At 36.0% G+C, this 23,210-nt stretch overlaps 2 protein-coding genes across 5 annotated transcripts in view; both read right to left on the reverse strand.

Annotated features, from left to right (window-relative positions):
* Positions 1-10,628, reverse strand: part of LOC116429537 (pyrokinin-1 receptor) — a 32,748-nt gene extending 22,120 nt beyond the window's left edge. The window contains exon 1 of one of the 2 annotated variants that reach the window (XM_076374479.1): positions 9,234-10,628. In XM_076374479.1, coding sequence (XP_076230594.1) covers positions 9,234-10,053 — 820 coding nt within the window. In that variant the 5' untranslated portion in view covers positions 10,054-10,628. The remainder of the gene's footprint in view (positions 1-9,233) is intronic. The other variant, XM_031982586.2, reaches the window with a different exon arrangement.
* A 10,564-nt stretch (positions 10,629-21,192) lies between these two features.
* Positions 21,193-23,210, reverse strand: part of CDase (neutral ceramidase) — a 67,303-nt gene continuing 65,285 nt past the window's right edge. For all 3 annotated transcript variants that reach the window (XM_031982491.2, XM_031982492.2, XM_076374476.1), the window contains 2 exons: positions 22,582-22,750; positions 21,193-21,480 (listed from right to left, as the gene is read on the reverse strand). In XM_031982491.2, coding sequence (XP_031838351.1) covers positions 21,448-21,480; positions 22,582-22,750 — 202 coding nt within the window. In that variant the 3' untranslated portion in view covers positions 21,193-21,447. The remainder of the gene's footprint in view (positions 21,481-22,581; positions 22,751-23,210) is intronic.

Genomic DNA, 23,210 nt, shown 5'->3' on the forward strand with positions numbered 1-23,210 from the left:
TGCTCGGTAGTTTTAGTGTTAATTATGTGTAGATATAATTGCATCTCCAGTGGGTTTAGCTTTTATGCAAATGACACAGTTAATATAATTATGATTAACACTAGAACTGCCGAGCAGTCAAATCTTTATCTACAATGTCAGACGGGAGGTCTGGCTCGGTTTAAATTCCGTTTGCAGTCAAGTTTGTTTTAGATTTATTAATATCTTACGTTGCAGGCTAGCCGAGTGCGAAATCTAAATCTACGTACTGAAAGATCTATACTGGAACTTCTGACTCGTGAGGGAGCCATGAATTTTATATATAAGTGGGCGGTGGATGAACGTATGTGGCAAACAGATAAATTTGAATCTCGAGCAGTTTTTCGAGGATTGAAATAGAAAATGAATATAAGAATATTAAAAAATGTGGACTACAGACGAAGAAGTGTATAGAAAATGGAAAAAATAGAGACTGTGAATGAAGAAATATATGGAAAATGGGAAAATGGAGACTATAAAGTAAGAAACACATAGAAATTGAAAAAGAAAAGACTACAAACGAAGAAACATATAGAAAATAAAAAAAAAGAATTAACAATAACATAGTAAAAGTTCTTCATTATTGTGGACATTATTACAAACAATGTCGCAAAGTGTTACAATCAATCATCGCACGAGATACTGAAATTTTTGGACTGGAATATTCCAGTAATTACCGCATCCTACGACAAAACCGGAACCAGATAAAAATTGCAATGATGCATGCGGCGTTTGAATGTCACCCGGCCGTAAATTATGATTCACTTTGGAAACTGATGAAAAATAGATCGAACGTACCGGGTAGGTTTCGCGTGCAGCGGCATATCGCGTTTGACGCTCGGATGGGTCAACCGTATTCGTGATTTCCATTCCGGTCGACTGAATGGGGACGACAAATGACCAAAAATTGTAGGATATTTGCGGGAACGACTACGAATATCCTGAATTATCATATTTATCTTGGTGTAGATAGTTTTAGTTTAGTTTGAGACAGTCCCACGTATTATTAACACTTTGAACTCTGTAGGCTCCAATATTGCACCGGTTATAATATTAAATATTTTAATGAATCTTAAAGAAACTATCCTAAAATCATTCTATTTTCCACATATCCAAATTTTGTGCTAACAAGGAAAATAAAAAAGAGATCGAAGAAATGTTATAGCATTTCTAATTTTCCCTAGAAATACTATCAAAATTAGTGGCTGTTACTGATAGATTACAAAACATGGAGTGCTAAGGGTTAACCCCCTTGCCCCATGATTTCTTTCTCAACCATCATCGATACACCTACTTTCTTATTAATAATTTATTGAACAAAGACACAAATTTCGAGCATATCCTATGTCCACGTTTGCGAAATTCTATTTGCAAAAATTAAGTAATATTTATGTTTATTGAATTCTTTTTCAAATCTTCACTACGAGTATGACACGTGATTATAAGGCAAGGGGTTAAATCGCAGCATTGATCGTTAACCCCTTAGCCTATCATTTTTTTCTCAACTCCGATCGATACTGCTACTTTATCATTAATAATTTATTGGAAAGGAGAAAAATTCTGAGCATATGTAATGTCTATATTTCCTCTGAAATATAATCGTTGATTACAGAGGAATAATATTTACTTCGAATTCGAATGAACTGAGCAATATATACAGGGTGAGGCACTTAAAACCGGCCACCTGAATAATTTGGCTGCTATTGGTGATAGGAAAAAATGCATCAGGCCAAAATTATTTGGTATCAAGGGGCTGATCATTCGATGTTACTAGTTTTTTGATAGGTGGAGGCATCAAGAAGATATGAAGGTCATCTCTGTTTTTTTAAATGGAACGGTATATTTTTTTACTTACATTCTGATAGAGTATTTTGCGACGAATACAATGACCTATTAGAAAGGTCATTCGTGGGCAAGCCAATTATGATGGAAAATAATTTATTAATTTAAATATTGTAGTTGTAGGGTCAAGGGGTTAAGGAGTGAACAAAGTGTTGAATAAATGTAGCTACACAGTGATCACATTGAGTTGAATTCGATGAAAATGCAAGGAAATTGATTTACTATGTAAATCATCGTCTGTAAAGCTGCTATTATCTTTTTGCTGTTTCGATTTTGAAGTAATCGATGTCGGTGCGATTTAGACCGCTTAACTGGCTTTAACATGTACTTTGTCTTTCATGCGCGGAACTGTTCCTTTTTTCTGAGCACTGTTTTTCTTTCGAGGAATGCATACTAATGTAGTTCGTAATCGTCTTGGCGAAAAACCTACTTATACGAGACAATTAAGAATCATTTTTCAGACACCTGGTCACAGTTGAAAAAAATAGACGTCACGAATAATCGCATATTTTGTTCGACATTTTTATATTAGCCATCAGGTGTGACGATGACTTGTATTCCTTATAATTAGAATCTCGGTGAACTTGCAATATTTTTAATTGATGATCAATTGGTTCTAAGTAAATGCCCTACTACAATCAAATTAATGTATACAGTAATAGTCACACAAAATGTACTTTTGGTACATTCGATATTTAAGATTCACCTCACATTTCAAAATCAGAATTTACTATAGCAAATTAGTAATAAATTTTCTTTTGTAACATTTCCAGGTATCGTCGAATTTGAATAAATCAATAAATTTTCTTTGGTAACATTTATAAATATCGTGGTACTTTAAGAAATCATTAAATTTTCATTCATAACATTTCCAGGTATCGTGGAACTTGAATAGATCATTAAATTTTCATTCATAACATTTCCAGATATCGTGGAACTTGAATAAATCAATAAATTTCCATTCATAACATTTCCAGGTATCGTGGAACTTGAAGAAATCATTAAATTTTCATTCATAACATTTCCAGATATCGTGGAACTTGAATAGATCATTAAATTTTCATTCATAACATTTCCAGGTATCGTAGAACTTGAACAAACCTCAACTGTACAGAACTAAAGCGAAGCAAGGTAAATTAGTGGCATTCTATCAATCGCCATTGTACTCTTCGATCGCTACCGTCGTTTCGTGCAGGCACGGAAAATTCTTGCAGCAACAATTAGTCGGCGACACGTGCGTTCGCGTTACGGCGTTATAATTTTCGTTGCATTAATTACCGCAATCGAACGACACTGATTAATGCCTTATGATCATTATGCCGTCGTGAACCACGTGATCGATCTTCCCGCGGAAGTTCCGCTGTCTCGTATCCACCGGCAAAGGACGTCAAGCTAATTATAATGTAACGTACGAATATGATTACAAGCATTAATTGCGCCTAATACGACCACTTGTCTGCTGATCTCCTTTTTTTCTGCCATTTTTTTCTCTTATTCGTAATACGTGTATCATCCTGTATTAGCGGCGGAATGATTCGCGCCCCTAACGTTCTGAAACGCGAGTCGATTATCATAACCAGTGAAAAACAAAGCGATCGACGGCTGGAAAATATTTCCGATGGAAACTAAACGTGACAAGTAAAACACGCCGTGTTTATGTTGTCCAGGTTAATGAAGCGCGATGCCGATAAATATTCAGCGTGAACGCAAACGGAATTGGCAAACGGAAGTATCTTTGTCTGCACCGTTAATTTATCTATTAGCGCGTGTTGCGGATAGTTATTCAATAAGAATTGTTTGCTACTGCAAGTAATTACGAGTGGAAATGATTCCGAACGAGTTTCCGACGACTTGACGTGCAATTAGTCTATGTGATACGTCAATACAATTTGTCTGAGATTTCAACACTAAAACTATCGAGCAGTTTAACCCTTTGCGGACGAAGATTGTTGAAAGTGTAGGAAACCTGCAGATTCTGCTAAATTAAACATTCAATGCTTAAATCGTAGAGAATAATGAAACTCTGTACTGATTTCTTATTGTTCGAATAGCTAAATCGTTGGTAATTTGGTATTCCAAACATGGAAGTTTGATTCCGACAAAATGCCGACGTTCGTCCGCAAAAGGTTAACTTCTTGAAAAGTTTCTACGGAAGTTTTGAAGATTGAGATCTTAATTGATTTATGATTCAGTTCACGTATTGCTAAATCAATTTCTTTAACTGTTTGGAACATATATTATCTTTCTAATAATTGCAAAAAGAAGAAATCGGTAGTTTTAGTGTTAACACGTTGACGGTGGTCACCGATGAGTTTCCAAATTGCTGAACAATTGCAGTAAAAAACTTGATTTTAAATAAAAATATTTAATATAAGTAGCTAGATTATAGCGTAATATGACTAATACTAAATCATTAATAATTATTTTCAAATTCGCCTTTGTTATTAAATAATAAGTATTACTATTCGAAACACTAGAAATTCTCGTGGCAGTTGACGTGTTAACTTAGTTCATCGCAGAGAAGTGCTTCAATATGTGCATAATTATGAAAGTCTAAATCAAAATTGAAGAAGAAATGAGTTTATCGGTTGTTTCGCATTATTTTGAACTAGATTGAAACGAAGAAGAATATATAACTTACACCATTTTCATAATTATAGACACATATAGCATAAACAATTTTGAAAAATAAAGGAACAAGAGAGTTTCAATAATATCGAACAATAACATCCTAAGAATTAATACAATATTAATTTCTTTCAAAGTAATAACAAAACCTCGATGCATAAATAAAATCTAGTACAATCAATCACGAAAGAGATCGAGAAATTACGTGTTCGAAAATTTGACCCTTTGACACGAGAATACATTGTTCTATTTCCGCAGCAGTCTCTGTTTTCGTAGTTGCGTACCGGGCGGAATAATTATTATCGTGTCACCAGTGTAAATATCTATCTATCCGGGAGGTTAATAAAGCATGTATTCATGTATTCACGAAACGGTGCACGATCTATTGTCTATCACGAAATTATTCACCTAGCGTTATATTTGCGAATCCACGGTGAAGTTAGGATACCAGGTATCTGGGACACGGACGTTCCACGGAATAAAATTGACTCATGTCAACTGCAAAATAATCCTCCAACCCTCTGACGAGATGGGACATTAATAATGATAATATCCCCCAGCGAAATTTCATATTCTTCCACTGTCATTTTAGTAAAGGCTCCTCATACACCCGCTGAATTTTGAATAAACTTTCGCAGAACTTGCGCGCGGCCCGGGCAACGTTTTTCGACGATATTTCACGAAAACGAGCCTGTTTACGTAACTAGATGGTCTAGCGAAGCTCCGAGGCGAATCGGAATGGCGCGTGGCGGCGCGGATCGGGGCGTTTAGAGAGATTTCACTGGAAATATCAATTTTTAGGAAGATGTATCTATTTATTGGCGATTTGAAGGGAAATTTCGATGTTGATGGAAATTTAGGAAAATGTGTGGATTGATTAGAGAGTGAGGTGAAAATTTCAGATGTTGATGGAGATTTAGGAAAGTGTGTAGATTTATTAGAGATCGAGGTGAAAATTTCAGATGTTGATGGAGATTTAGGGAAATGTATGTTTATTAGAGATTCAGGTGAAAATTTCAGATGTTGATGGAGATTTAGGGAAATGTGTAGATTGATTAGAGATTGAGATGAAAATTTCAGATGTTAATGGAGATTTAGGAAAGTGTATATGTTTATTAGAGATTAAGGTGAAAATTTCAGATGTTGATGGAGATTTAGAAAAATATATATAGATTTATTATAGATCGAAATGAAAACTGTTTAATATTAGTAGATTTAGAAAATATATACATTCATTAGAGACCAATATCAAAAATTTCGATATTCATGGACACTCAGGAGACTATACACATTTATTACAGACGAACAGAAATATGTCAAAACCAAAATTGGAAGATTAATAGAACTCAATACATTGAATGCCATAGTAATTAATAACCTGTTTTCAAATTACTCGAAACAATTACAATATCCAGAACAGTTGATATACAATCAAAACGTTCGAAACTGTCATACGTCAAACGTTCGAAACTGTCATACGTCAAACGTTCAAAATCGTCATTCGTCAAACGTTCGAAACTCACTCATCAAACGTTGAATTTAAATGAAATTAGAAAATTGAATAATTTTCTAATCATCGATTAATCAAAAACCAGTTCGTTTCAAACTTCCAAATTCACTAATCAATCAATAATTGCTTCTATCTCCGATAGCAAAGGCGATAACGGCTACACAAAAGACTCAAAGATTCTCGCGTCGCTTAACCCGTTAACAGATATTATAATTAGATGGTTACGCAACATTAAAATTAGCCGCGTAACAAACAAACGGAGGAAGTGACACTTCGTTCCCACACGACGCGAATTTCATGTTTCTCATTAACCAGCCACGTGGCCCGGGGTTCGCCGCGACAATTGCCTCGTTCGCCGCGGAGCGCGATTCGCAATTAATTGGAAACTTTTCATCTGACCAATCATGGGGGTTGCGAACTTTGTACGGTGATTAATTGCCCTCGTCGTGGAGTGAGAAACGGTACCGGAAGGAAGATAAAAAAAGAACCGAAAGAAAGATGTTCCCTCGTTCGTTTGTTTGACGAACTCGAGCGATAACCTGGAGATCGTCGTCCCTGTAACCTCGAGAAGTCATTCACTCGATGATTCCGGGTACTTTTAGTTATCGACGAAAATTTCGATTGGAACGTGTCACGTTTCAGTCATTGAATATTTTCGATTTTGTTTATCTGCGCAATGTGTTGATGAGTAGATAGAATTCCTCAAGGTCTGGACGATGATGCAATATGTTTTTGATGATCTGTGTTGTTCGTTTAATTAAACGTGTGGAAATGAGCTAGGCCTGAATTCTTCTTTTTGAAAAATTATTAGGGAAATTGATTTAACAATGGGTAAACTGAGTCGTAAAGCAATTGAATTTTCAATGACAAAATCAATCACTTTTGGAGTTTTTATAGAGGAATTTCGAAAAGTCAATTTAACGGTAGTTTTAGTGTTAATTTGGATTGATACTGTGATTGAGATTGAAGTGTTAACAGTAAAGCTATCATTTCTTCTGTTTGCAGTGATGAAAAAGGTAATAGATGACTTCCTGCGAAATTATTAGAGAAATTGATTTAGCAATGTGTAAACTGAATTCTAAAGCAATTGAAGTCTCAATGGATGCACTTTTGGAGTTTCTATACAGGAATTTCGAAAAGTCAATTCAACGGTAGTTTTAGTGTTAATGATGTAGATATTGCTGAATTACCAATGAAGTTTATTTAGATATAATTCACGATTGTAAGGGGATTTAGCTGAAATATGATGTGAACATAGGGTGAAATTCAGAGAGATCAAGTTTAGACATTTACGAGGCACAAGAGACTCAAGATTAAAATTTGAAATGCAATTTAAAATTGAATCGTAACTATAATAATTAATTTCTAAGATTTCAAAAATTCAACAATCTCTTTGTTTCTTCTAACCATCGAAGTGGCAACTTATTCTTCATCTAATAACTGGTCAAATATTATTAGCCTTTGCACTCGAGAGGTGACTCTCAGTCACATGATTCGATACAACAAAACTATGAAGTTGAATATTTAATATTTCAAATTAAAGTTTGCATTGCTACGTGAAATATTTAAATGAAACACCTCTGTCGCTTAATTTATCTATGAATTATCGTTAAATTAGTTTCAAACAATATGACCTATATCTCGTCGGAAAATATTGAATACTTCCATTGAAAAACTTTCGAGTGCAAAGGGTTAGATACTAATATAATGTTATTAGTCATTAGTCAATTTCGAATGACTCAAGTGTTACGTTGAATAGAAAAATTTAGGTTCCTGGCATATTTGGGTGGGTGTTATTGATGGCAAGTGCCTCAGAGGAGGAGGTCAGTCAAAATTTGTATAGTTCTGTAGGGGACATAAGGGTTGATCGAATGAAATTGCCTGGAAATATTTCGGAGGTCCATAGATAAGTCCCCAGTCCGTTTAAATGGAAATGTACGTGTCTCTATAGCACGGTTACAGAATACTTTCTGCCGGATCGAGCTGTTATAGCTTTTCATGGCTCGACACTCCCAAAGGAAGAGTATCGATGGGATTTACTGATTTTCTCGCGGAATAATTCAAGAGGCTTCCAATAAAACGTTCATCGAATATCTTCAGCCAATAAGAATCACGAGGGAAGTTCCTTTCTTAGGGATAACAATCTTACTTTCGATCTCTGTAACTTCTGCTGGCACTATTGCAGTCCGTAAGCTACCAAAAGGAAAATACTAATAAAAAATATATTTAATCCTTTACACTCGAAAGTTTCTCACTTGAAATGTTCGATACTTTCTAACTAGATGTAGACGAGATTCTTTGAAATGAATTTATTAAGAAATCACACACGAATTAGGGAACTAAAGCTTTCTAAATATTTTCTGTCAATTTTTGTATTCTCCATCACTCTGAAAACCAGATCGATATCTTCTGAGAAAATATTTTTTAAATTCTATACTTAATGAATTCTTTTGAACACATTAACCTCTCCGTTCATTTGTATAATTGGATATCTCGTTCGAAGATAAACGTTATTACTTGAAATTTCTTCCCCGCCATTAGCAGCTCCCAAAGTATTCAACAAAAGAGATTTTCCTCCCTCGACTTTCCATTCATCTCTTTCATAAACTTCGCTGATTGCCAAGTTCCATCAAAATCAGCAATTAGCACCTAGCGGTCCTCTACGACGGCGTTTAATTCAATTCTACATTTGTATTATGAAACAACAAACCCCAATTAGATTTGATTCGTCAACAAAGAACTAGAAACTTATTCTATAAAACATTATTCAGATTCCTACAGAACCACAACGATTCAATTATTTATTCGTCCATTATATTGACCCAAGGTCACCTCGTTCCGACGCCCAGAGCGAAATTAAGTTGCGAAAATTAGGGGCGAAGGAGGGTTAAGCAATCTGTGTACACAATCACTCATTTCCGACGCTTCTCCTCGGTGGACGCGTATCCCGCGAGCTAAAAATGCTTGCGTAACATCGATCTCGAAGCTACAAACCTCAATATTATTATCATTATCCCGATAATTCACACGAAATTACTGTTCAACGTCCAGCGGCTCGTAAATCTGCAAAGCCGCCTTTAATGTCCCTCTCATTTCTCTTTAATCCTCCCGCCCTCTGATCCCCAAGGAACAAAACAATCAATCCCCAATAAACAAACAGCAAAAATTCGATAACCACGGAGCAACAATTCCGAGGGAAAAACGTTGACCTGGAAAAATTACAAAGCATCCTCACCGAGCATTTTCAGCACCCTCCTCGACGATTTCCCGGGATTACCCCTACAGCTGCCGCCCTCTCCCCTGCCGTGGCTCCTCTTCATCATATTCGACTTCCTCAGCTTGAGTCCGATAAGCACGTACAGCACGATGATAAGGCTCATCGGCACAACGAAGAAGAGGAACGTCGATAACTCGAACGAATGACTCAGTATAACGTTTTTTACGGTGCACATTATTATCGCGGGGTCGCGCGGGGATTGGATCACGCCTAACTGCAGCGCTTGCGGCAGAGCGAAGGACAGAGCGACCAGCCAGATCATCAGGATCAGCTTGACGGCTCTGGTCAGCTTCGACATGGTCTGCGAGAGGAACGGATGGCAGATCGCCACGTACCTCTCCACGGTGAAGGCAGTTATGGTCAAAACCGACGCGTTGGCCGACGTTTCTCCAGCCAGGCCCCTGATTATGCAGAAACCCTCGCCGAAGATGTATGGGTACTTGCACCACACTAGGTAGATCTCCGGCGGCAGCCCGGACACCAGGAGCAACAGGTCCGACACCGCCAGGCTGAACAGGTAGTAGTTGGTCGCCGTGTGCATCGTCTTGTTGCGCGCGATCACGATGCACGTGCTGATGTTCCCGATGGTCCCCGTCACGAAGATGGACATGTAGATGATGGTCACCGGCACTACGATGTATAGGGGATCCCTGCGCGATCTGTTGTCCATGGAGCTGCTGTCGTGGGGATCCTCGTGCAGCTCGCTGTAGAACTTGGAGACGTTCTGCAGCAAGTTCTGGATGATGGGGTAGCTAGAGTGGGTAGCTGACTTGTCCATTGTAGGATCATTCCATGCGGATCCTGGATCCTCTATGATCAGAGGATATTTTCCGTACAGTTGATGATTCTTGTTTCTGGGTTATTCATTGGATCTCTTGGATTGTTACATTGTTGGCAGCTGTGGCTTCGTCCAATCGGCTCGGTCCATTTATGGTTGGCTACCGGTTTGATTCTTTGTATCGGCTCTCACTGGGTTATGGGGAAATTTCACTGGTTAAGACATCTGGTGGGTATTCTTTTGTAATCACAGACGTTAGTCTACGAGCTAGATGCTTCAGGAGAAGTTACTGTTGGTGTTCGATTAATTTGAGGTATTAAGTTGATTTTGTTTTCGGATGATCGATGGGAATCGAAGGATTATTGATTTATTGTGTAAGAGGTGGTGATCACAAGTGGATGTTGGTTGATGCCGATGGGTGGGGGAGGCGATCTTTTACTGTCCGATTGTTGCGAAACGGAGAACCTGCACCGGCGCCGCGCGAATCACGACTGCGAACGCGCCGGACGCGGCCGACGACGCCGGTCACCGGCGATTCTGCGCACCTCCGCGTCCATAGCGTCGGTCCTTCCCTCGTGGCTCCTTCACGCGCGTCCTACGGCCGTTTATTCGGGTACCCAGCGGCGAAACCCGCGCCCCGATCATTTCACTGCGCGCTACCGTTATTTTTCTTTGACGGAACAGGAATTTTACGGCTCGACGCGGCTTATTGGACGGTCGAATATGTTCCCAGGATTAATGTGCCCGTGGGACGGATGAGCTTTTGTCGATTCTGTTTGCTCGGGGATCGGAGAACGTCAAGAGTGTCTGGAAAGTGATAACGGAAGTTTTACGCTTTGATTTTGATTTTGCTTTTTGGTCTGCGGTGCAGTAGAAATGTGCTGGTTTGGGTTTTAGTGGAAGTAATTTGTTCTTGGGAGCTTGGAAGTATGGAGGTTTGGTGGTTTTAACACTAGGTTTACGGGACGCGTCAAACTGACGCATATTGAAATCCAATAGAAATATTGTTTTGTAAATGTTTACGCCGATTTTGATTGATGCAATCACACTGATATGTACCCCAATTACCTGCTATTAAATCTCCAGTTTCCACAATCTAAATAAACGAGCATCAATTCTTTTAGGAATAATGGAATGAAGTGTACAATAAATGCTCGTAAACCCAGTGTTAAAGTATGAAAGTTAGAATATTTGTAGGTTTGAAGGTTTGAAAGTTTGAAAGTTTGAAAGTTTGAAAGTTTGAAAGTTTGAAAGTTTGAAAGTTTGAAAGTTTGAAAGTTTGAAAGTTTGAAAGTTTGAAAGTTTGAATATCTGTAGATTTGAAGGTTTGAAAGTTTGAAAGTTAGAATATCTGCAGATTTGAAGGTTTGAAAGTTTGAAAATTAGAATATTTGTAGGTTTTGAGGGTTTGAGAGTTTGAAAGTTTGAACGTTTGAAAGTTTGAATGTTCGAAAATTAGAATATATGTAGGTTTGAAGGTTTGAAAGTTTGAAAGTTAGAATATCTGTAGATTTGAAGGTTTGAAAGTTTGAAAATTAGAATATTTGTAGGTTTGAGAGTTTGAAAGTTTGAAAGTTTGAATATCTGTAGATTTGAAGGTTTGAAAGTTTGAAAGTTAGAATATCTGCAGATTTGAAGGTTTGAAAGTTTGAAAATTAGAATATTTGTAGGTTTTGAGGGTTTGAGAGTTTGAAAGTTTGAACGTTTGAAAGTTTGAATGTTCGAAAATTAGAATATATGTAGGTTTGAAGGTTTGAAAGTTTGAAAGTTAGAATATCTGTAGATTTGAAGGTTTGAAAGTTTAAAAATTAGAATATTTGTAGGTTTGAGAGTTTGAAAGTTTGAAAGTTTGAAAGTTTGAAAGTTTAAATGTTCGAAAATTAGAATATTTGTAGATTTGATGGTGTGAAAGTTTGAAACTTTGAAAATATATTTTAGATCATAAATTGACAAAGTATTTATTATTGAAATCGCATTATAATAATATTGCAATACTGATTTCGATACTAGATGAATAAAAATGAATAAAATCAAAAGGAAAGATGAAAAATAGGTGTAGTATAAGATTAACAAATGAATGACTAATGGGAAGATCATGGTCGCCCTATAATCTTCCATGAAATATTGGCTTTCTATCCTCATCATAAATTGTTTACGACTAATATAACTTGTTTATGGCTCCGAGCATTTTCACCGTGACGAAAATAAAGGAAAAACAGCTGACACATGAGGTTACCTGTCTATTTTCTGTCGGCCACATCCATCGCTGTCACAAATTCGACTGTCGCAATCGCGCCCAGTAATCCAACAGATTATGCCCTGTGATGTCTGGATCCTGGAATCAATTCCCTTGAGGGTCGAAGGACTAGAGAAATCGTTAAACTAGTAATCAAAGCTACCGAACTATGTATCGTTGGTTTCAAATTACAGTGCTCGTCTTATTTATGTACCACTTAGGCCCTTGGTTAACACAGCAAATAAATCAGTCGATTTTTATTACTCCTGATTAACGTGTCAACTATCAACATTCAAGGTAACAGATATAAATCAGACAATGAAAACAAAATGACGGATGTAAACACAGCATGGACGATAGAAAAAGTATCAAACTATAAATTAAAATTATCAATTGATAACATCGTATTAAACATAATTAAGACCATGTACCTCAACATTTTTTAAAGAAACACTAAAATATATTCATCAGATAGTCATCATTCAACGAAATAAATATAAATTATACAGGATTTATTATATATCTCCCTCAAGACTATACACCCTGAAAACCTGTTCCTCATTAACATCTGATGAAGCGATAAAATTACAGAGACTTTAAAGCCTTCTTAAAGACCCGTTAAAAAACGAGATTCCTTTCATATAACCTTAATCAGCACAAGTTTAAAAACCAGAACAATATTCTACAGTGCTTAATTAATTGTCCAATCCCGACTGTTTACGACGCAGATAATTATTCCCGTAACTTTCCCATAAAAACGCCGAAAGAAGCTCGCTTGTGCATCGGGAAACTGGTCCAATCGAATCGCCGAGCTGGAGTTCACGGTTCACCGTTCGTCCCAGTGACCCTGTACACGAAAACGAGCCGCTGGGAAACGTTTCCGCGCGTCGCAACCCCTTTTCCGCTCGCTTCGCTCCACGGGAGCAGCCCTCGCCACCCTAATTCGCCTCCTGTTCCAGTTCGTCGTGCTTTTATCTTCTCCGCCCACGACGAAAAACCTGGACTCCTCGACTTTTTGCGGGCTCCTGTTCAGAAGTGTCGAACTTGCTCCGTGTCATTTAACTTCTGGATGACGATGCAGCTTCCCCGCGACGAACCCACGTCGGAAAACTTTCACGTCCCTTCCGACGAAACATTTAACAGGAAGTTTCTGCGTTCGGACTGGCCGCTGCAGTCGTCGCTGTTTTAAGTTCGCGGTAACTTTCAGCTGGCGTTTCGCTGCTTCGGTTGAAACTGTGAAGGAGTGTGTTGAATATTGCGTGAAATTGAGGGGAAAGTTCAGGAGAAATGGGAATGGAGGGTATTTTATTCGAAAGTTGGTTAAAAAACGTGTTTTTTGAGGAATGTTTTGAATTTTCGTGCTGAAATTGTTGGCTGGTTTAGGTTTTTGAACGAATGTGTTGAATATTGCGTGAAATTGAGGGGAAAATTCATGGGAAACGGAAATAGAAGCTTACTGAAAATTTAGTGAAAAAACATGTTTTTTCAGAAATTTTTTGAATTTTCGCACCGAAAATGTTGCTCGGTTCATGTTTTGTACTTGGATATCAATGTTCTGATGTATTGGTAACAATTATTGTTAATCTAACATAGAGTATTTCGAGAAAGCATTCCTCGTAAAAAAGAAACGTTGGTTATTTTCTCAGTATTATACCGATTTGTATTCTTCTTTATATCTAAATCGATCGATAACAACTTCCACAGACACACTAGTGAATTTTTCATTCTGTCTCCACGGTATGCAAACTGAAGATAAAAATATCTTTCCAATGTAATGACAACAATGCATATTCAATCGGCTAAACGGTGCGTTATGCTTCCAACATGGCCGCCTTACATAACGCTCGATGCAGTAAAAAAGCGTTTGACTCAGCCTAATTACAGTTATCGATTGTTGTAGTAATATTTAATTATTTCGGTAGATGATTCGAACGAATATTTGACTATTCCGATCAATTAGTGTTTATTATAGTGTTTATAGTCACAATTATTATAGTGTTTATAGTGTTTTTTATAGTCACAATTATTATAGTGTTTATAGTGTTTTTTATAGTCACAATTATTATAGTGTTAACCGAACTTCGTTCGAAACGAAGTCGAGGAGATGCGGAATAAAATTTCAAAAATGTCTTTGAGTGAAACGTGTTTTCTTTGTTACTACACTTTGGTAAATGTTTTTATTGTTTTTTTGGTCAAGGTTTTGACAATGATGCAATATGTTTTTGGTGATCTGTGTTGTTTGTTTAAGTAAAACGTGTGAAAACGAGCCAGGCCTGAATTCTTCTTTCTGTGAAATTATTAGAGAAATTGATTTAGCAGTGGGTAAACTGAGTTGTAAAGTAACTGAAATTTCAATGACAAAATCAATCACTTTGGGAGTTTTTATAGAGGAATTTCAAAAAGTCAATTTAACGGTAGTTTTATTGTTAAGGATGTAGATATTGCTGAATTACCAATGAAGTTTATTTAGATATAATTCACGATTGTAAGGGGATTTAGCTGAAATATGATGTGAACATGGGGTGAAATTCAGAGAGATCAAGTTTAAATATTTACGAGGCACAAGAGACTCAAGATTAAAATTTAAAATGCAATTTAAAATTGAATCGTAACTATAATAATTAATTTCTAAGATTTCAAAAATTCAACAATCTCTTTGTTTCTTATAATCATCGAAATGGCAACTTATTCTTCATCTAATAACTGGTCAAATATTATTAGCCTTTGCACTCGAGAGGTGACTCTCAGTCACATGATTCAATACAACAAAACTATGAAGTTGAGTATTTAATATTTCAAATTAAAGTTTGCATTCCTACGTGAAATATTTAAATAAAACACCTCTGTCACTTAATTTATCTATGAATTATCGTTAAATTAGTTTCAAACAATATGACCTATATCTCGTCGGAAAATATTGAATACTTCCATTGAAAAACTTTCGAGTGCAAAGGGTTAGATACTAATATAATGAGTCATTAGCCAATTTCAAATGACTCAAATGTTACGTTGAGTAGAAAAATTTAGGTTCCTGGCATATTTGGGTGGGTGTTGTTGATGGCAAGTGCCTCAGAGGAGGAGGTCAGTCAAAATTTGTATAGTTCTGTAAATCTGTTCCTAAGATTTCAAAAATTCAACAGTTTATTTGTTTCTTTTAATCATCGAAGTGGTAACTTATTCTTCATCTAATAATTAGTCAAATATTATTAGATACAATTACACTTTGGTAAATGTTTTTATTGTTACTCTTAGACTCGGCGCAGGGTCGATCAAGTTTTACCTTGTTCTGTACCGTAACGGTAAGGGAAGCTGTATAAAAAGGAAGCCAAGGAAGATGTTTCGATAAGTTTTTTGAGGGGACGATGACACGTGGCGAGGACGTATCTTGGTTTCCTTATACTTTCTTGTTTGTACGCGGAGAGAGGAGGAGGACCTGCCGGAGGAAGTTTTTGTATCGGCTTCTCCCGAGGAAACATAAAGGTGTCCTTCTGATAGAACATGTCCGATTAATGTACCGGGTGAACAACAGCTCACCAACTCAATTTATCCAACATTTGCAGTCCTTCACAGTTTACATTTACAGTTCTGTTTGCGAACTGTTCCTTTGTTGAGGAAAGGTTGCATCTTAAATGTTAATTATGTTCGAGAATTATAGTTTCTCAAATATAAGAGGGAGGATTTGATTCGAGGATTCTATATCATTCAGTAAAAATTTTAACAAGCTGATAATATAAAATAGAAAGAATGCAAATTCAGTTCTCCGAGAATTACAGTGCGTGACGATTTCAAAAATTAAAGCTATATAGAATTAAACGCGAATGTGGCTTATAAATTTGAATGTTACAGCATCTAAATCATTTGGCATCACAATGAAGATGAGTGCCATAATATGAACACTAGATCTACCGAATTTCTCAAATTCAGTTTAAAATTTTCGTCACGAGTCTGACACATTGTAGGTCAAAGAGTTAAAGTATTGACTTGAATGAAGCACTTGAATGCTTAACTAATGTCTGAAAAAGCTGAAAATAATTTATTCTTAGAATTTTTATATTACATAGCAGTCGTATTAAATGCTTAGTAGTTCTAGTGTTAGAACTCATACAAAACGAATTGTAATCAGCGAAAAATTCGAACGAAATCTATTTTGAATTTAGCCAAATATATGCTCTCAAACAATTAACCCTTTGCACTCGAAAGTTTTTCAATGGAAATATTCAACATTTTCCGACGAGATATAGGCGATACTTCGAAACTAATTTAAAGATAATTCATAGATAAACTAAGCAACGAAGGAGTTTTATTTCAATATTTTACGTAGTAGTGCAAAGTTCCATTTGAAATATTAAATATTCAACGTGAGTTTTGTTGTATCGAATCATGTGATGACTGAAAGTGCATTAACATTAACCCATTTTCTAACCATCGATTAATCACAACAATCGACTCACCCTGTATACACAAATATTCAAACATCACGTTCTCCAAAGTTTGAATTCCAGGCCACGATACTCGCCGAACGTACAATAACATCGTAAAGAATCTTTACTTCGAAAAAACGCTGTCGTACCAATACGACCCGCTCGAAACGTTTCCACGAGCCTTCGTTCGTGCAAAGGGTGGCTCGTAAGACTCGTAGGATTGAATACAAATATTCCATTTGCAAAGATACAACGAATGTCCCCGATAAGATTGACAAATTCAGAGTTTATTCAAATGAGACACCGGTTCAAATCGATTATCATGTTGAACCGATGCGTTTACTCGAGGCGTGCGATGTTTATCGGTCCTCCGTTACGGGTATCTTTAAAATTCGTTGATCGTTCACCGGAGGCCGTTTAATTAGGGCGGTTCCGCGGTGTTTTCGGAGAAGCGGCGGCGGAACGAGAACGATTTCCAGTAATCGAAGCCTCCGGCCACCGTGAGATGGAATCTTTCGGCAGAAACCGGATGTACGTGTGTAATTGGGCCCCTGTGCACGCATTCGCGACCACATTCCATCTGTAATGCGCTCTGCACGCCCTGTCAGCGTCTGGTTTCGATGCCGGCCGCGGTAAAACGCGATCAGAAATTCTGGTCGGCCGTGAGGCCCGACTCGGCCCTGTTTTTCCGCTCTGTGCAACGTGGACAGCTTGATATTCGATTATGGCAATACTCCGGTGGTATTCGTTTGAAGGAAAATATATTTGGATAATTATTATTATTGTTGAGCTGTAATTTATCTTTTGGAAGCGTTGCTGAGACGAGCAATTGAATTTTCTTAGATTTAGGGACGAGAGATTGGAGAAACTTACGGGTTTGCTTGGATGATTTGTTACTAGTAATGTTTGTTTTATATTTATGTGAATGTTTGGAGGTTTGGGGGTTTGAAGTTTGAAGGTCAGAGTATTTGTAGGTTTGAGGGTTTGTAGATTTGGAAGTTTGAAAGTTTGAAAGTTAGAATATTTGTAGGTTTGAGAGTTTAAAGGTTTGAAAGTTTGAAAGTTTGAAGGTTTGAAAGTTAGAATATTTATAGGTTTGAAAGTTAGAATATTTATAGGTTTAAAAGTTTGAAAGTTTGAAAGTTAGAATATTTATAGGTTTGAAAGTTAGAATATTTATAGGTTTAAAAGTTTGAAAGTTTGAAAGTTTGAAAGTTAGAATATTTGTAGGTTTGAGAGTTTAAAGGTTTGAAAGTTTGAAAGTTTGAAAGTTTGAAAGTTTTAAAGTTTGAAAGTTTGAAAGTTTGAAAGTTTGAAAGCTTAAAAGTTTGAAAGTTTGAAAGTTTGAAAGTTAAAATATTTATAGGTTTGAAAGTTTGAAAGTTTGAAAGTTTGAAAGTTTGAAAGTTTGAAAGTTTGAAAGTTTGAAAGTTTGAAAGTTTGAAAGCTTAAAAGTTTGAAAGTTTGAAAGTTTGAAAGTTAAAATATTTATAGGTTTGAAAGTTTGAAAGTTTGAAAGTTTGAAAGTTAGAATATTTGTAGGTTTGAGGGTTTATATTTATATGAATGTTTGTTGTTATGTATATGTTAGAACTAGTGTCGCGAGATTATTGTTAACAGTGCTTGAATTTTTCATGATTTTTGGCAAGTCGTCGGTTCGAGAAAGTTCATGGTGAACTGAAATATACCAATTGAGAGTCAAACCCGACAATGAGGAATCCATTGATTTGTTTTTTGGATTTACTGTTGATCTTTGAAGATATAGTGGTTCTGAAGGTGAAGAGAAAGTAAGTTGAGAATAAAAGTGGAATATAGTGTGGCTCGGCGTATGGATTTTGGAAAGTATTGATAATATATGTTATTTTACGAGAGTTAATTGAAATTCAGAATGTTTCTTTCATTGATGATTAATTTCCTGTTCGACGATAAATCCATAAATATCAACTCGACGAAATAATAACTAACCAACCGCAAAAAGTATCGAATACGTAATTTCTAGGTTTGTTTCCATATTTAAACAGAGAAAATTACAATGTCCCCGGAATGTCGCAGTTTTCCATGCAAATGAAGCAATTTATTTAAAAACCGAACACCAGGCTAGAGGAATATTGAAGTCGCGGTCGTTTTATATCGGGATTAATATGGAATTGCCGTTGAGCTAGAAAAATGCAGATGGAATGAATTTGTTCAATATTTACTGGAAACAATCATTTTCCCTTTAATCCGCGAAATTGGAAGTTGCACCGAACAACGAAGTTAATTTCTATCTGCGTTGCTATTGAATTACAATTTCGTTTAATTTCTATTAATCGCATTCATATTCACTCAAGTAATCACCGATGAAATTTAACTCGTGTATTCCAAAACAACACGAGTTCATTGTTTAACGTTATCTACACGAGTTATCGATTTAACTGTCTCCAGCTTACTCGTATCTATTTAACAGCGATAGTCGCCATATGCGTTCGCGAAAACGTTTACATAGCAAGTACTTCGTTATCATTTCTCTTTTATTATATTTATTAAATACAAACACTCTATTTTCTAAGAAAAATTACACTGCAAACGAAAACAATCCAGTTAAATTGCAAGAAAATTCAATAATATTAACAATAGGTTTAACCCGTCAATTTGACGGATACTGAATTCTTCAAACATTATTTACCAGCAGTTACGTCGATTTCGATGCAATTATGCGAATACATTGCAATATTCTAATTTTCAAGCTACAACTTCCGCGATCTAAATAAGCACATAGTTTCCTAAGAACAACAGAATACAGTAAATCTAGTGTTACGTAACAATATTAACCCTTTGCACTCGAAAGTTTTTCACTGGAAATATCCAACATTTTCCGACGAGATATAGACATCGTTTGAACCTAATTTAACGATAATTCACGGATAAATTAAGCAACGAAGCTATTTTATTTCAATATTTCACATAGCAATACAAAGTTTCATTTAGAATATTAATATTCATAGTTAATGTTTATAAAACTTCATAGTTTTGCTGTATAAAATTGAGTGGTTACTGAGAGTCACCTCTCGAGTGCAAAGGGTTAAGGATGTACACTTAATGAAGATTCGCAATCAACACTCTCAAGGATCAATCGAATAGACAACGAACGAATAAACGGTGAAAAGAGAAATTGATTGCTCGATTTCCGCCATTTCAGGATTCACGGTGTCGCTCGTAAATAATGGTTCCGAAGCGACAAACATTTTCATCGGATTTTTCAACGCAATCTCTCGTCTTATTCAATCGGAGGTAACGGGGCGATCCAATTGTGCCAATTTTCAGCTATCATCGTTATCGCGGATCTGTTTACTCGCGGTCTAATAGCTTTCGCATCTCCGCCAACGCCGGGGAACACGTCCGCAGACTCTCGACGTGAATTTCTGAATTCCACGCTATTCTAGGAACTTTTTCTCTCCGTGGAAAGTTTCGCCTCCCTTCGTGGATCATCAGTATGCGTCTGCGCGCACGAACCGCCGCGGAATCATCGAATATATCTTACCGAGCACCGCGCCGCCGAACTTCCTGCCATAAAATCGTACGATACGAGCTTCGAGACCATTTTGAAACTTGACTTCGCTGTTCTGGAGGTTGGGGCTGTCTTTTCCAGGATTTCCCGGGAATTTTTCGTTGCTTCTTTGACTTTTGCTTCTGAAATGAACTGGAGATTGGGAATTATGTCGCCATTTTGTATTCCATGATTTACGACTGCTCGGTTTAATATTAAAAGTACCGAGCAGTTAAATCGAGTCTTTGGAATTTCTGTGTAGAAATATGTACTCGAAGAGTGCCTCTGTTGAGTCTTTAATTGATTTATAATTTGATCTTCGTGACGCTGAATTAATTCCTTTAATGATTTCTCAGAGAAACATCTGCTATCTTTAACACTAGAACTACCGAGCATTTAATACGATTAATATGCGATTCCTATAAAAACTGTAACAGTAGATTGTTTTCAGTTCCTTCAGACGTTCATTATAGTACTCTAGTGAAACTATTTATTTTCAAAATCATTTCGAATATTCAATGCTTCGAAGATATCAATAATTGCTAAACGAAAAAATCGAAAGCAGTCATTTTGACTGGTACGGTAGTTATAGTGTTAATAATTGCAGAAAGCAGACATTAGGAATGGGTTCAGTTGGTTTAATATTAATGTCTGGGAATTTTTGAATTTTAGTGAGTGTTGAGTTAATTGCAACTTATTTCTGTCGTATTGCAATTGTCAATGGCATGAAGTTATTTTGACCTCTCAGTCAATTTCACAATGTACATATTTATTGTGAATATTCTCTCTTAGAAATATTTTAATTAATTTCATATAAATTTATGTATATTTCGATCGAGTTATAGATACTTTTATTTTCGATAATCGTTGGTGTAACAATTATTTGGATGCATGAGATTTAATTAATAAAATTTAATTGGAAATTGAAGTGTTTCTTGTTAGGGATTAAGAGTAGGTAACAATGGATCATCGTTTATTTTTTCTTCGAATATACAATCACAATTTTCGTTAATATACCTCTCTTTTGCCTAAAAAATACGCCATCCAAGTCGATCACTGGATCGACAGTTACAAGGAGATCAATATACAACACTGTACAATGGAAAACTCGAGTTTGGAACTCTTATCGTATGGCCTTATCGTGGCTGAATCAATCCCAATTCAGCGAGGAATTAAGCGTAAGTATTTCATTCGGCTCGACATCGACACGGTTACTCGTAGAACCTTTGCCCAGAAGTCTCCACCTGGAATGATCGATACAAAGTGTAACGTGACTTTATGAAATCTCGATCTAAGAATAGAAAGCTTCAGCGAGGACCTATATATAAAGTAGCAAATGTACTCGATACTATAGAATCATTAGGAGAAACTTTAACAATAACTTATAATCTACAGTACTTTACAGAGATTACCATTTTATCTTACCATTCAGAAACAATTGCAATATGTATATTACTCTAGAAAATAAAGTAAAAGTTTTGAAGAAAATTTAGAGAAAATGTTTTAACAAGATCGAAGTAGCAAATGTACTCAATACTATAGAATCATTAGAAGAAACTTTGACAATAACTTCTAATCTACAATACTTTACAGAGATTAACATTTTATTTTACAATTTAGAAACAAATGCAACGTATACGTTACTCCAGAAAATAAAGTAAAAATTGTGAAGAAAATTTATAGAAAATGTTTTAACAAGATTGTTGGGGAATTCTACAATATTGTGGAAATGGATGTATTTGAATGTGTGTGCAATAAATGAATGACGCGACTGTGCGTGTGAGCGCGTTTTGAACGAACGTTCAAAGCATTGGAATATTCTAGACTAAATTGATTTTCTCTATATTGATTTTTATGTTAATAATGTTCGTTCTTTATGAATCTAGAATATTCCAAATATATGTCAAGTTAATGCATGCTAATGAAAGAATGTTCTAGAAAGTGTGCGAGTGAGACGAGAGAATTTGAGTGTATAAATAGTGTGTGCGTTGTTTGATTTGGGGATTGTTTTATTGTGAGTTATCATGAAATAATTATACTGTTTCAAATAAAATTCTCTTTCTCCTACAATATTATTAGAAATTACATTAATTGCAAATTTTACAAGGGTACTGTTCGAAGGAAATATAAAATATATATCAAGATACATTTCAAAACACAAGCAAGATACTCGAGCTGGCAATCCTCTTGCTACGAGTGTACTCGTGATTGGCAGTGAATGGGTTATTCTTAGATATTCAAATCAGAAACAAATCGTGTGAAATGGGAATAATTTGTGTTGAATCGAAATCGAGTAAACAAAATTCGCGTGGAAACAGAATTCGGTGTAATGATGTTTACTTTACCTTGAAATGGTTCGATACACCGTAATAAGGAAAAATGCCGCCGAGGATGTACCGGTAGTAGCCGTTGTGCCTGATACGATATTCACCCTGTTTGATGTCCTCCGGGACTTGCCACGTAATTGTCACTTGACTCGAGCCGAGAACCACTGACGTCCTCTGCCATTCGAATCTGTAACAACGATATCAAGAAAAGTGTTTGATCGTTACCATTTTTGCCATTCGACACTCAAAAATCAATATCGATTTGAAGATCTTTCAGAAGATATTATTGAAGATCTTTCTTTAAGAAATAAAGGAGCACAAAGTACGTTGAAATTTACAATAGTGAGCTAAATTCTTTTTTTCTATTAAACAAATTTTTATAATCTTCAGTTTAGTATATATATAGTATAATGTACAAGTGTTTTTATGTGATAAACTGAAGATTATAAAAATTTGTTTAATAAAAAGAAAGAATTTAGCTAACTATTGTAAATTTCAACTAACTTTCTGCTCCTTTATTTCTTGAAAAAAGAGAATATACTTGAAATATTTAAATTTCGTATGAGAAATTTTAAATAATCGCAATATTTTACGAAGTATACGCTTATGGTATGATACAAGTTTGTATTTCTCTGTATTTTTATGTG

This window comes from Nomia melanderi, chromosome 1 (genome assembly GCF_051020985.1).
Source record: "Nomia melanderi isolate GNS246 chromosome 1, iyNomMela1, whole genome shotgun sequence".
NCBI lineage: Eukaryota > Metazoa > Arthropoda > Insecta > Hymenoptera > Halictidae > Nomia > Nomia melanderi.